The sequence below is a fragment of the Acipenser ruthenus genome, chromosome 7 (genome assembly GCF_902713425.1).
Source record: "Acipenser ruthenus chromosome 7, fAciRut3.2 maternal haplotype, whole genome shotgun sequence".
NCBI lineage: Eukaryota > Metazoa > Chordata > Actinopteri > Acipenseriformes > Acipenseridae > Acipenser > Acipenser ruthenus.
Genome location: NC_081195.1, coordinates 1073526 through 1088821, shown reverse-complemented (window position 1 = coordinate 1088821; position 15296 = coordinate 1073526). Strand labels below are relative to the sequence as shown.

The following is a 15296-nucleotide window of genomic DNA, read 5'->3' as shown; positions in this document are numbered from 1 at the left end:
CTCTGCAGTGGAGCCGCCAGATCTGTGTTGTCCTCCGTCACTATAGGTCTGGTGGCATTGCTGTGGATCTGCAGAGCGAAAAATGACGGCTTGGCAGGAGCACGTTTTGGAGGACGCGTGTACCAGCCTCCGTTTCCCGAGTTGGCGGGGGGCTTGCAAGCGATGAGCCGAGAATACAGATAATAATTGGGCATGCTAAATTGGGGTGAAAACTGGGGTAAAATAATTGGCGACGACTAAATTTTTGAAAAAAAAAAAAAAGAGTTGAAGGACAAGCATGTTTAAAGAAGTCTTTTCCATTAATGTGCTGTTGAAGTTCAGGAAGTGGGAAAAGCAACACAGACATTGCTTACAGTGTAATAGCACTGTGTTTAAAACAACAACGGTATCTAAGGCAATAAAGTATGTTTCGTAATTGTAGTTTGAATCAAACTGTAACCAAGGTCAGAATATTTTTTTTCTGCGTCTGGCTTACTGGCACACAATAAGGTTTTAGCCCCAGCTTGCTTTCTGAAAGTAAGGTCTACTAAACACAGTGCAATCTGCTAGCCCCCTCAGACCTGCAAGCCTGGGGCTCATGGAACCCACGTTCAGTGATTTTGATCTTTGTAGCACTAGGATGAATACAATGGGTCCTGTTTATAAAGTTTACAAAGTTATTCATAGAATGGTTAGTTAAATAACTGGGTTTGTTTTAACAATGCTTGACAACCTGTTTTTTTTTTTTTTGTTTTTTTTTACCTGCGATTACAGGCAACATGCCTGGGCAATAACTTAGTAACTTTTTTGTAGTCATATTGTCCAGAAGACAGGTTCTGTAAGTTTCCCACACACATTCAAACACTGAAGTTAGTTCGTACCTGTGCTTGTAATCTCTATTATCACCACAAAAGAACGCCTCACACCACTCCCTTTCAGTGGAGCTAGATGAAACAGGCATTGTTGCATAACTTCCAATTAGGCTGTGTTGCATTGATGGGGAATCCATTACCAAGATGGATAATGCATTGTACAGCACTGCACAGTATGGAACAGCCCTATTAAACCGTGCAACTAGAGTATTGCATTAATGAGTGTGTTTATAAAAAGATGAAGTGTGGGGACAGCTCATACTAAGCAAGTGTGATTCACTCCTGTGAATAACCTGTGAATCTCAATTTTTGAAATGATACAATGGTGCTGTATTTCCACGGAGCAGTTATGCTCACAGTATTTTAAAATCACCTTGTCATTTCTGAAAAAGCTGGTACTGCTACAAGCACAGCAACCATCAATCCTCCCCTTTGTTTGAAAGATGGTTGACTAATGTTTCTGTTAGCTCATCTTCCTGTTGGATAAACTCAGTATTTCATTTCACGCAAAATCTCAAGACAGCCACAAAAATAATATTAATAATATACACTCCTCGTTAGGTACTTGTGCTACGTACAGATCTAACATATTTATATAAAAAACCCTGCCTTGTATAATGTATTTTAGGTTTTGCACATATGTGTGTTCTCAGTTACATTATTTTTGGCACAGCTAAGCATAAAGCTCATTGCAGAAATATTTCCTTATCACACGGTAAACATTAAAAACATGTATATGAAAACAGTTTAATATTTAAAAACTACAAAAACCTATATTTGTGATTAAGTGTAGAATAGTATATTTGGCAGTAACATAGAAAACCAAAAAGAGTAGCTGTACATTTGTAGGAACCTTCTTAGTCCTGTAAAATATAAACTACAGTCAATTTATTTTAATCAAATTGCAAGATACCAAATAAATTGCTGTGAGTATTTTTTAAAAGGTGACAATTGCTGAATACAGAACTGTTTGAGCTGTGTAGTCGCATCCATACAGAACCACACATATAAAAACCTTGATAATGCCTTACCTTATTCCAGGCTTGGAGGGCTTCAACTCTCTTCAGTGACTAATGAGACAAGCTGAGCGTCTGCAAATCCAGTTCACCCACAGAAAACCCGCCTCAACCTGTCCCACCCCACACAGCCAGAGCACGCTCTATCCTGCCTTCACTGCCAAGCCTGCTTGAATGCTTCTTCCTCTCAGCAGAATAAAAGTAAAACACTGCCTTGCAAACCAGTAATAAAAGGGCTCTCCCACCTAGTCAGGATTAACATGTTGCAGTCCCCACCAGACTAGTCCACTGTTAAAATGAAGGGGGTGGCACTAATGAAACAAGGGCAGGTGCTCAAGCACACTAATGTTTCTGTTGTAACTGTAGAAATGGAATGACATCTTAAAAGGCAGAGAAGTAGAAATAAATAAAAATAAATTCTTTATGGTGAAACTGATAAGTGTGCAAGCATTTTCTAGAGTCAACATAAAGACTGCTACTGTAACAGAAAGCGCATATTAAAGCACTTCTTCATGGTGAGCAAGGAATGCCCTTATGTATTAAATATAAGGACTCACAACTCATCCAGAACAGAGGGGCCATCGCGTGGTTAGGCTTCAGGAAACACAGCTAGATATGTGCATTTTGATTTAAGGTAGTAGAGAATGTTAAAACACTGATACAATACAGATCTTTTCCATGTACCTATAGAGTACTAGATACTATCACACTATCATTTTCACTGGCACGCACCACTTGAGACTGAACAGTAAGATTCCTGTTCTTGACTGCACCACGTACAGCCTTCCTGATTTGAAATGTGGAAACATAAATGATGCAAATCAATGTAGGGAGATACAAAAAGCGGGGAATTTTTTTATTGTTTTACTGCCCCATGTTATTGTATGTTATTTTACTAAGCAGTAGCTCAGCTCATCCTTACATGTACTATTTGCAGTATGCTGCAGCAGCAAACAGATCATGTTGAGCAGTACGATCATTGTAATACTATTTGACAGACTGATGTCACCAGATCACTCTACATCATTATACAGTATACTGCATTTGTCCATATCAAGTGCACTGCATACTGTGTAGGGGGCTCCCCACAGATAGGCTTTATAGCACCAGGTAGGGGTGTGCAGGGCGCTGTGATGTAACCAATGGCAGCAGTGTGGAGTAGTGGTTAGGGCTTTGGACTCTTGACCGGAGGGTCGTGGGTTCAATCCCAGGTGGGGGACACTGCTGCTGTACCCTTGAGCAAGGTACTTTACCTAGATTGCTCCAGTAAAAACCCAACTGTATAAATGGGTAATTGTATGTAAAAATAATGTGATATCTGTATAATGTGAAATAATGTATAATGTGATATCTTGTAACAATTGTAAGTCGCCCTGGATAAGGGCATCTGCTAAGAAATAAATAATAATAATAATAAAATCTTGGTGAATGTATGTATATATATATATATATATATATATATATATATATATATATATATATATATATATATATATATACACACATACATATAATATACCACAGGTAAATATCCAGACTGCCACAGGAATTTGCCAACTCTTGTTGGCAACACTGTAAAATGTGTTGCAACACTGTAAAATGATACAGTCACTTGATTGTTGCTGTCAGTACAGTGTACAGTAGCTGATAACCTGTGCAGTGTTTCTATAAACAAGTACGGTGCCCATCAAGAAACCATTACATGTGTCTTCTACATTTCCAGTGATTGCTGCTCCTCATCCCTAGCTGCCATCTGTTTAGCATTTGCATCTCCTAGCATGTCAAGTTACTGCTGTTTCCCCAGGCCTCCAGCTTGCAGACCTGACTGCGATATTGCTTTCTAGAGTATTCAGTGCCTTACACAATCGCTTCCTGTTTGGCTTGTTTAAAGGAAGCCCCTCTGTTGAACTGGCAGGGGCTACAGTTAACTTTCCACTGAGTCTTTACCATAGGCTCCAGCCCTGCCAGACAGCCGAGGTGCTGCCTGGGCAATGCATTGATTAAGCAATGTATACATGATCTGCTGCTTATAAAAGGTCTGTCTTACAAGAGTATGACCCTACCTCATCATTAAACATTATTATTATTATTATTATTATTATTATTTATTTCTTAGCAGACGCCCTTATCCAGGGCGACTTACAATTGTTACACAAGATATCACATTATTTTTTTTACATACAATTACCCATTATACAGTTGGGTTTTTACTGGAGCAATCTAGGTAAAGTACCCTGCTCAAGGGTACAGCAGCAGTGTCCCCCACTGGGGATTGAACCCACGACCCTCCGGTCAAGAGTCCAGAGCCCTAACCACTACTCCACACTGCTGCCCTCATGTATTGTAATGCGTTACATGCATATGATTATGAACTAAGCTCTGGTTTGCAGTGACACAGTACAAATCATAACAATATCACATAGCTGTGGCTATGGAAAACAGTCCTTTTTTTTTTACTTGGATCAATGGAGATAAATGTACCTGGCAGACAGAATCCATTAACTGTGAGATGGCAGGGGGCTAGGATGTGCAAGCTGGAATGATAAACAGACGGGAGATTCCACTGTTTCCAATGTAACACAACCCCTCCCCCAGAGGGCCTTCACAAGCAGTGACCGAGACTGTCATCATTGTCAACATTCCAACAAAAACAAAAGACATCTTTAAACTCTCACACACACACATGTGCAGAGGAAGCAAACCCATTTCCTAGAGGTTTCTCGGCAGTTGGCCAAGTTTATCTAAAGTTAATCACAGGTTCCCAAAGGATGCTGTTTGTTTATTTTCAAACATGAACTCATTTAATACAACTGCAAAGTATACATGTTTTTGTACAGCACAGGATTGTCTTGACAATTCCTAAATCCTCACTTTATGACATTAAAAAGCCAAGGAGTGTCCTCTTTTCACTGTTTCAGAGACTTTTCTTCTGCTGTCACAAACACTTGTACTGTAAGTGTATTTGTTGTGGTGGAACTGATATCAGAGTATAAATTGACAACTTGCACAGTCCTCATAACTAGTACGTTAGTCATTTGTCTACCCAATGGCTGAGTATGTTCATTTGTGGCATTGTACTACATTGTCATATGGCAGTTGCCTCATGCCTTTAGAACACTGCCTGTGTTCTTCTGTGTTAAATGGAAAAAGAGATTAAATTATTAAGCTGTGGGAATTCCATGTCTACAGTCTGTCTGCTTGTTCCCCACATTATCTATGGCTGTAGCAAGGAGATTGCCCTGCACATAGGGAAATTAGTGTTGGTGTAAATAATATATGGAAATGGGTTTGTTTTGTGTGCTTTTTGGAGTTGTTAAGTTTGATTAAATGATTGTTTACAGACGGGCGCTCAGTTGAGACTTGCTGCCTGCTAGGTTTGGTTGAGAGGAATGGCAGCGAGTGATTGGCTGTGCCGGTCCTCAATCAGCAGGTGGGCGGGTTTCGACTGCCTGTCCGTCAACATAAAATCATCCGGTGGGGATCATTCTAGGCGACTGCACCGCCATGCTACACACAGGGGCGCTGCGTACACTCAGGAGGAGAGCATCCGCTCATGCATCATGCCTCACTGATCCCCCTAGCTCAACATGTAACAAGAACCCAACTAAACAGCTGACATCCAGGTTCTGCATTATGCCTCACTGATCCCCCTAGCTCAACATGTAACAAGAACTAGAAAGGAAGGGGGGAGCAAACAAAAAAAATAGAAGGGAGACCACATCAAAACAAGGGCAACAACTCAGGTAAGACAGCCATTAAATGTATTTATCTAAATGCTAGAAGTCTCAGAATAGGTGTTACAGAAACTTGGTTATCTGAGAGTGATGGAGACGAATACAATATTAGTGGGTATACACTGAATAAGAAAGACAGGCAGGACAGAAGAGGCAGAGGGTTAGCGATATACATAAGAAATAGTCTTGAAGCCCAGGTGTTAAATCTGGATGAAGAAAACAACGCCGAATCAATATGGGTCAGAATAATTGACAAAAATTCAAAGGACATAATAATAGGAGCATGCTATGGACCGTGAAATTCAGATGCCGAGCAAAATAATCTGTTATACAATGACATTCGAAATGCGTGTCGCAAAGGAGAAGCCATACTAATGGGGGATTTCAACTTCCCCCGTATAAAATGGGAAAACCCGGTGGGGAGCACGACGGATGAAATTGAAATGGTGGAAATGACAAATGACTGCTTTCTAACGCAATTTGTCAAGGCACCAACTAGAGGGGAGGCATGCCTTGATTTAGTCTTTTCAATTAACAAAGACAGAATAACTAAAACAGAGGTCAGAGAACCATTGGCAAACTCAGACCACAACATGGTCTAATTTGAAGTGATTTCTAAAACCCAAAAAGTAATGACTAAAGCTAAGGTTTACAATTTTAGAAAAGCAAATGATGAAGGTATGAAAAAGTGACTAACAAAAGTAGATTGGAGTAAAATAGAGAAAACATCCACAGAAAAAGGATGGCTGTTTCTTAAAAATTACATTACAATTACATCCCAAAAGTAGACAAATCTAAAACAAAATGGCCAAAATGGTTTAATAGATCAATTAAAAAAAATATTCAGCAAAAAAAGGCACTTAACAGAGCGTTTAAAAGGGACCAAAAACAAAATACACAGAAAGAGTACTTGGAACTGCAAACGCAAGTCAAAAAGGAAGTTAGAAAGGCCAAGAGAGAGATAGAAATGAACATTGCTAAGGGGGCTAAAACCAATTCTAAAATGTTTTTCCAATATTATAACAGCAAGAGAACATTCAAAGAGGAGGTTAAATGTCTAAGAGATACAAATGGCAACATCATAGATGAAGAAAAAAATAGCAAATATATTAAATGATTACTTTTCACAAGTTTTTACAAAGAAGGATACAGACAACATGCCCCACATGTCGACCTGTTCCTATCCAGTTTTAAATAAATTTAGCATAACAGAGGCAGAAGTGTTAAAGGGACTAGGAGCTCTTAAAATAAACAAATCCCCTGGGCCGGATGAGATACTCCCAATAGTACTCAAAGAAATTAAAGAAGTTATTTACAAACCGCTAACCATGATCATGCAACAGTCTCTACCGACAGACTGGAGAATTGCAAACGTAATACCGATCCACAAAAAGGGAGACAAAACTGAACCAGGTAACTACAGACCAATAAGCCTGACTTCTATTATATGTAAACAAACACATGGCAAATGACATTTAATAGAGAAGTGAAAGGTACTGCACACAGGCAATAAAAATGTGCATTATAAATATCATATGGGAGCTATTGAAATTGAAGAAGGAATCTATGAAAAAGACCTAGGAGTTTATGTTGACTCAGAAATGTCTTCATCTAGACAATGTGGGGAAGCTATAAAAAAAAAGGCCAACAAGATGCTCGGATATATTGTGAAAAGTGTTGAATTTAAATCAAGGGAAGTAATGTTAAAACTTTACAATGCATTAGTAAGACCTCATCTAGAATATTGTGTTCAGTTCTAGTCACCTTGCTACAAAAAGGATATTGCTGCCCTAGAAAGAGTGCAAAGAAGAGTGACCAGAATTATCCGGGTTTAAAAGGCATGTTGTATGCAGACAGGCTAAAAGAATTGAATCTATTCAGTCTTGAACAAAGAAGACTTCGGGGTGATCTGATTCAAGCATTCAAAATTCTAAAAGGTATTGACAATGTCGACCCAGGGGACTTTTTCGACCTAAAAAAAGAAATAAGGACCAGGGGTCACAAATGGAGATTAGATAATTGGTCATTCAGAACAGAAAATAGGAGGCACTTTTGTACACAGAGAATTGTGAGGGTCTGGAACCAACTCCCCGGTAATGTTGTTGAAGCTGACACCCTGGGATCCTTCAAGAAGCTGCTTGACAAGATTCTGGGATCAATAAGCTACTAACAACCAAATAAGCAAGATGGGCCAAATGGCCTCCTCTCGTTTGTAAACTTTTATGTTCTTAACCCAACTAAACAGCTGACATCCTTTGCCAGAGCAGACTGATCTGACTGGTAATTTATTTAGAAAGACTTGGCTGGCTGGTGAACCCTGTTCTTACCTCGAGGACTTTCCCAGTGATGAACTGATGGCAGGCCTCACACTTCACTCCAAAGTGAATCTGAAAATCCTTTTCACAGTAGGGAGCGTCATCCCTGAGGATATCAATACAAAAGAGTTCAGAGGGCGAATGCACAGCTACGGTTTCAAACATGTTCACACTCCTAAAAGGTCTGCACATCATGCTTACTATTGTATCATTATTGCAGACACACATTTTGTAATTGGCTTTGGGTAAGCTTGTATTTTGTGCTCAAGCCATGATATGAAATACTCATGCTACCTGATACTCAGTGATTGTATAAATGCAAAAACAGGTTAAGGCTAAACATAACAAGAATCCCTTCCATAACAGCTTAATCATGTTGGAACTGTACTTGCACGCTTGCACCACCTGTTGGACCACATCAGTATATATAATTATTTTGTCAAGACCAAGCCATGATGGTTTTAGTCTCATTCACCCCCTGGTGATTTCCTTGATGTAAATTCTGCCTGCAATTCAATGCTATTGTAGCTAACTAAAATAACTCCATAAATCGTATCTGTCATGCAAGCACATTTGTTATATAGGTCTCTATAGATGTGCAATTTTGTAAGAAATGTATAGCACCGTGTATTTTAACATTTTTAAAAATGGCCACTTACGAAACGACAGCTAAAAGCTGTAAGCCTTATATATTTCACAGCTATCCAACACTCCCTGTAGAACCTCAGAGACACCAACACTTCCTGTACACTCCCTGCAGAACCTCATAGAGCAACACTCTCTGCAGATCCTCAGAGACACCAACACTCCCTGCAGATCCTCAGAGACACCAACCCTCCCTGTACACTCCCTGGAAGGACAGGATACTCACTTGCTGATATACTCTCCAGTCAGGACCTTCCCGCATGCCTTGCATTTGAAGCAGCCCAGATGCCACTGCCGTTCGAGAGCCAGCAGAGCCTGGCCATTCTTGATATCTCTACCGCAGCCTGCACAATCTGAAAACACAACAGCAGAAATCACAAACATTCAAAGAGCTCAGCGGCTCACTAGAAGCACATTAGCACTGACATTGAATATTTCTACATACTGTATATGCTATATATGTAGCTCTGTGAAGTATGAGACAGAGAGGGGAAAGTATTTACTTTACCTTTTAAAATGCAAATCAATTATACAAAAGGTATGCAGTTTGGACATTGGCTTTTTTTTTTTTTTTTAAGAAGCATAATGTCAAATTCCAAAAATAACACTAGGTGGCAGTACATATTAATAATCCATACTTGTAATAGAAATCTATAGCAAATAACAGTTTAGTCATAAATTGTAACAGCTGTAAAAAAAAAAAAAATACAGATTAAAAACGTTATCTATTTCCAAATACAGTAATTGATGCTGCTTTACATAAAGATGACTAAGCCTTTTAATCAGTACGCAACACAAAATCAATCATAGCTACAAATAGTGTAGACCAGGGATTCTGTAGGAAATGGGATATTTAATTACATTTACAAAGGTTGCAGTAGAGAACAACTTAACATAAAGCAGACTTTCATGTTTTATTTATGTTATCCTGCCATCCTAAAAGCTTTTGTTTCTGATTTATTCCTAGGGATACACTCCATCAGCTGAGTGAGGTCATGCTGGCTGAGGTGGTAGACTCAGCTTTGAGAAGTATGACGAGGAGACGAGACTGGGTCTAGATATAGTGCTCGTAATGAAGCCCTTGGGTTAACCATGCAATACAAACGGATCTAATTCCACTGCCACGGGACGGAGCACCTGAACTCACAAAGAACCACACCATGATGCATAATATAGCATTCATAGTGGGAATAATATACTTTAATGTACTGTATATAATGAGCCAGTAAGTAAGTGATTCTTCAAGAAGAAAAAGGAACTGAAATTCTACAGAATACCGTATTTCTGAATTCTAGACTTGTATTTAGGCTGTATTTGTGAAGCATCGCGATGCGGCCATTGCAGCATTTACCAGCATTCTCTTTATAATGCTAGTACCTTCTCCTGGTGACAGGTGCTCCAATGACAGTGTGCACTGTACAGAAATAAACAGGCAGGGGCAGTATAATGCTTTTTTGCTCACTGCAGCAGTTCCTCACATCCACAGCAGATTTCATAAATATATCATGCTTTCTCCCTCACAATCCGCAGTGCTTTCTGTGGAAACGCCCTTTAGAGCCAGAGTCCAGAACCCAGTGGGAAGGGACTGCTGTCAGGTCTGCTGTGCCAGTGAACAAAGCAACCAGCCTGAGGGCATCTGCTCTGCTCTTACACGCACACACACAGTCTTGTGAGACCAGTTTCATCACCGCTGCTTTATCACAAGACTAATCAACGGAAAAGCAAACACGGTAACAAACAAGCTCATCAAGACGTACTGCACTGTACCAATGATACTACTGCCTGCATGACTCTCCATCTCCTGGGAGCAGCTTCATTAAGTGTGTATTCATAAAGTAATTTTGAGGCTCGAGGTATATGAATGAGGGTGCAAGGAATGATGACGTTTAATCTTTAAGCTAGTTCTTTAATGGTACTTTTTTAAAAAGCAGGGCTAAGCCCAAACCCAAATTTCTATTCGTATTCAACACGTTGCCTTTTTGGAATATATACACTTGATCATATCCCATACAACACTACAGAGAGCTTGTGCACTTAAGCAGGGCAGACTGGGCAGGCTGCGTGATTACTGGGCAGCACAGCTACAGTATTAACAGCAGTAGTAATATGGGTATTAGGGCAGCAGTGTGGAGTAGTGGTTGGGGCTCTGGACTCTTGACCGGAGGGTTGTGGGTTCAATCCCCAGTGGAGGACACTGCTGTTGTACCCTTGAGCAAGGTACTTTACCTAGATTGCTCTAGTAAAAACCCAACTGTATAAATGGGTAATTGTATGTAAAAATAATGTGATATCTGTATAATGTGAAATAATGTATAATGTGATATCTTGTAACAATTGTAAGTCGCCCTGGATAAGGGCGTCTGCTAAGAAATAAATAATAATAATATTAGCCAGTACAGTACAATATATCCAGCCGATTGGCAAAACACCAGTTAACCCCTATTACAAATTGTGACACACTTACCTGCCATGCCTTTGTATTTAGTAAAGGTCAGTTTCAATGTTCTGTCACAAACTGATAAGTTTGAGTGGTATCTTTAAGGTAAAGACAAATGCAATATATTGTACAACTGCTGTTTGTGGTTTCTAGTCTTTCATAATAAGTGACTTGCAAGAACTACCATTTTAAAATATAGTGAACATTGCAGAGAGACCTTTTCCTTGTTTTGTACAGATATGCAACTACAGTGCATGCTGCAATAACAACTTTAACAAATACCTGTATGTCAAACATCAAAATAAGCACTGCAATATGCAATACTGCTGTTTAATAACAGAGCCTCCCACCGAAGACTTGCTCAAATTTCACACAACGTAGAAAGATTTGGAGAAAATAAATAAATAATATATATTTAGCCACCCTTTCAATTCCCCTGGTTCAACCTGAAACTCACCCAGACCGGTAGCGTGGTCAATTCTAGGTCCTTAAGCTTCCTGAATCTGCAGTGTCTAAAGCTTGCTTAGAAGAGCTTTAGTTATAGCTTGATGAATCAGTGATGAAAACTTCAAGCAAAGAGCCAAGTAAAGAAGGTGTCTCTGAAGTGCCACATACTGTACTGGACGTGAATCCAGGGGTGAAAGTGCATTGCTGTAGCCGGTCTCTTGAGAGCCGTCGCTGGCACTGGCAGCCCCAGGCCTGCAAGGCCATGCTCCAGTAAGCAGGAGCAGAGAAGGCCTCACTCAAGGAATCGACATGAGGAGTGATCCCGTTACAGCGGCAAGTTATAGTTCATGGTTTCTAGGAAACTGCCAGGACTTTCAATAGCAAACATTTCGGGAATCATGATTTTTTTTTAAACTTTGCCTGTTAACCCACAAACCTGATGGTTGACTGAAGAACCTGGGAATAATTTCATACGGGATGGAAAAATGTATTTTATGATACAATTATTAACATTTCAACTCTTTTGGCTACATCTGACCTGCAGTATACTGTACTTTAAAAGCAGGCACACCTGCTTTCATAGTATAGTAAAGTATATTGTATAGCATAGCATAGCACAGCATAGCACAGCATAGCACAGCATAGCACAGCATAGCATAACATAGCACAGTGCAAGCAGTCAATAGAGTTACAATGTCATAGCTTTACATGATTTTCTGAAATTGGAAATCAAATATAAGGGGAAAATGATTCAACCTCAATATTTGAGCAAAACAGCCCAGAAACTCTCGCAATTTTGAAAGCCAAGGAAATATTTTAAAATATAATTTGAAGCAATTTACTTAATCTGTGAGGATCCATCATCCTTAATCCGAATTCCTTAATTCCAAATGTGTCCGACACAAATGTATATGAGCATCGTATATGTTTTATCTGTCATTAACATTATTATCAATCCATGTTTCATTTTATTACGCAAGTGCACTCGAGTCTCACACCAAAATAAAATAAAATAAACATCCTGCAAGCATCCTTCGCAGCAGTGCACATGTTTTCCTATAAACATCCTACAAGCATCCATCGCAGCAGTGCACATGTTTTCCTGTACAAATCCCATGCTGTGGTTCAGGCTTCATTTATGCAGCGCTAATCCGCTGCTCTCATAGAACACAACCTATTACTAATGCAAGCTTTTCAACAAACTGTTTTGTATTGCGTGTCATATCAGCTCTGCTGTAGACAACGAGAAGACCAGTACTTACTGCTGGAGCTGCTGATATCTTTGGGACTGGGAGACATCGGCTGTACGCAGCGCTGACAAAGACAGTCTTTCCCGTTAAAGGTAACTCGATCTCCTGCTGGAAATGGCCGTCTACGAGAAAAATGCAAGGCTTAAGGTTATTCCTTATAATATAAGAACACCCTAGTCTCCTCTCAGTAAAATCAATACCGGTATTGAAGAAAAAAAAAACATCCTGCCAAAACACTTTCTAGCTCTTTGTTGGCAGTGACCAACAGAATTGGAAAGTGTTCAAAACCAAATTGAAATGCAATTTTGTAGGAAATGTATTCAGGGTTGCTGGAATCCTAGATCCAGTGATCAGAAAGCTAAACAGCTCTGCTCTATTTGCCTCCTGAACAGGTTCCTTTCAGCGATGTCTACTTTTAAAACAAGAGCAAAAAGGTTTCTTCACAGTGGTGCAGTTGTGTTATGTCATAACTCTGTCAAAACTAGATAACAGTCAACAGCAGTTCCTGGTTTGAAAAAGAAAAATCACAAGTACAGTACAAGCCCCCTGGTTCTCTGTGATCATTGCAGTTCTGAATATTGCTGTGCAGGCTGTGGTGCTGTGGGTGAATGTGATCACTGCAGTTCTGAATATTGCTGTGCAGGCTGTGGTGCTGTGGGTGAATGTGATCACTGCAGTTCTGAATATTGCTGTGCAGGCTGTGGTGCTGTGGGTGAATGTGATCACTGCAGTTCTGAATATTGCTGTGCAGGCTGTGGTGCTGTGGCTGAAGTGTAAGACCCGTCTATGAGCTGCTGCCACCTGACAGTTTGAGTTTTTTACACCCTTATTGAAGGCCCTGTGTTTAACTCCCCACCAGTTGGTGTAATATCAACACATACACTGTACTCAAGAGCCACATCTGGGTCTGTTTATACATTTCTGGAGAGCTGGTGAGGGTGATTGGATCATCTATACCCTCATCTCCCAGGCTAGCGACATACAGTAAAAAAAACATCATATGACGCAACTCAAAAGAAAGCAGTTCTCCTTAAAAACAATATTTTTACCCTATATTGGCACTGTCCAATATATTTGACATTGAGAAAATAGGTATTAAATAGGTATGGCAACATACCCTGGGCAGCAAAGGGTTAATGTGCAGTTCTCACCATCAGATCATTTTTCCTCTCATTCATAATGTGGGGTTCAATATAACTTTGTAATACAGAGAGAATCACGAGTTTCTTACTTGCAGATGGTGCAAACGAAGCAGGTTGGATGGTACGTCTTCCCCAGAGCAGTGACCACCTCTCCCTCTACGAAATCCCCACAGCCGTTACAGCGGGTCCCATGCAAATGCTGGTAGTCCAGAGTGCACAGATAGTCTCCATTCTTCATAAAGAACCCGCCCTGAGCAAGGTCACAGCCACAGACTGGAAATGAAAGACAAAGACCCACTTTAATAGAACTTAGTGGAAGTAGAGTACAACGGTTCACAAACCGTGGCCAATTCACATGAAAATGCAAACGAATAGCAGGCTGGTTAACCTATACTAGTGGCTCATGATGTCAGTACACCACGGCAGTGATCCTAGTTACTGTAAGTGCCCTATCCACATCTCAGAAGTGATTGGTAATAGCCGCGGGGAGCAAATTATATACCTTATATTATAGTATATGCCTATTATATACCAGGAGCTGCCCATTATCAGAAGGGTATTTTGACACCTAAACTTGTTTGTGTGTTTTTGTTAAAATCATGACCCCCCCCCCCCCCCACCAAGCTTTTTAACATAAGTAAACCTGTATATTCCAAAGAGTGGCACCGCCACACACGATGCTGTCATCGGACATCATTTGTGAAAGTATAAGACAGAAAGTTCAAGGCCTGTATTAACCAGGTCGGGTAACTGTATATATCAAGGACTCAGTGTAGTGGTATCTGTGTTTATTCACACACTATAAAAACATGTTCCCTGTATTAACCAGGTCGGGTAACTGTATATATCAAGGACTCAGTGTAGTGGTATCTGTGTTTATTCACACACTATGAAAACATGTTGCTGCACATCGTCTAGAAGTGTAGCCTTCCTGGTACTCTGTCAAAGTGTTTTCTGTCAAATGGTTACTGTCTCCTGATTACATTTGTCAGTGAAACTGACACCATGCTAATGCAATATTCATGGTTGCATGTACTGTATTGACCATTCATAAGAGTTGCAGAGTCAAAGTGCTCCATTATTTTCTTCTACCTTAAATAAGTGGTAACCCACGCTCTAAAATCCATTTCCTACTGCCTATCAGTTTTAAGACCCCAGGGGGCTGCCAGATATTTATCGTTACCTTTTTTTAATTAAATCTCTGCATGGTATACAGCAGGGGTGCCCAATCCTGGTCCTGGAGGGCTGCTGTCCCTCCTGGTTTGTGTTCCAACTGTACACTAAATTGCTTAATTGGACCAATTAAGCTTCTAATAAGTGCTTGATTGGTCCAATTAAGTAATTTAGGGGGCAGTTGGAACAAAAGCCAGGAGGACACCGGCCCTCCAGGACCAGGATTGGGCACCCCTGGTATACAGTATACTGATAAAAGTCAACACCAACTCGCTAACTTCATTAA

At 40.1% G+C, this 15296-nt stretch overlaps 1 protein-coding gene across 33 annotated transcripts in view; it reads right to left on the bottom strand.

Annotated features, from left to right (window-relative positions):
- Nucleotides 1-15296, bottom strand: part of LOC117415467 (actin-binding LIM protein 1-like) — a 99387-nt gene that overhangs the window by 36089 nt on the left and 48002 nt on the right. For all 33 annotated transcript variants that reach the window (XM_059026031.1, XM_059026027.1, XM_059026028.1 and 30 more), the window contains exons 3-6: nt 13927-14110; nt 12708-12817; nt 8788-8914; nt 7929-8022 (exon numbers count right to left, since the gene is read on the bottom strand). In XM_059026031.1, coding sequence (XP_058882014.1) covers nt 7929-8022; nt 8788-8914; nt 12708-12817; nt 13927-14110 — 515 coding nt within the window. The remainder of the gene's footprint in view (nt 1-7928; nt 8023-8787; nt 8915-12707; nt 12818-13926; nt 14111-15296) is intronic.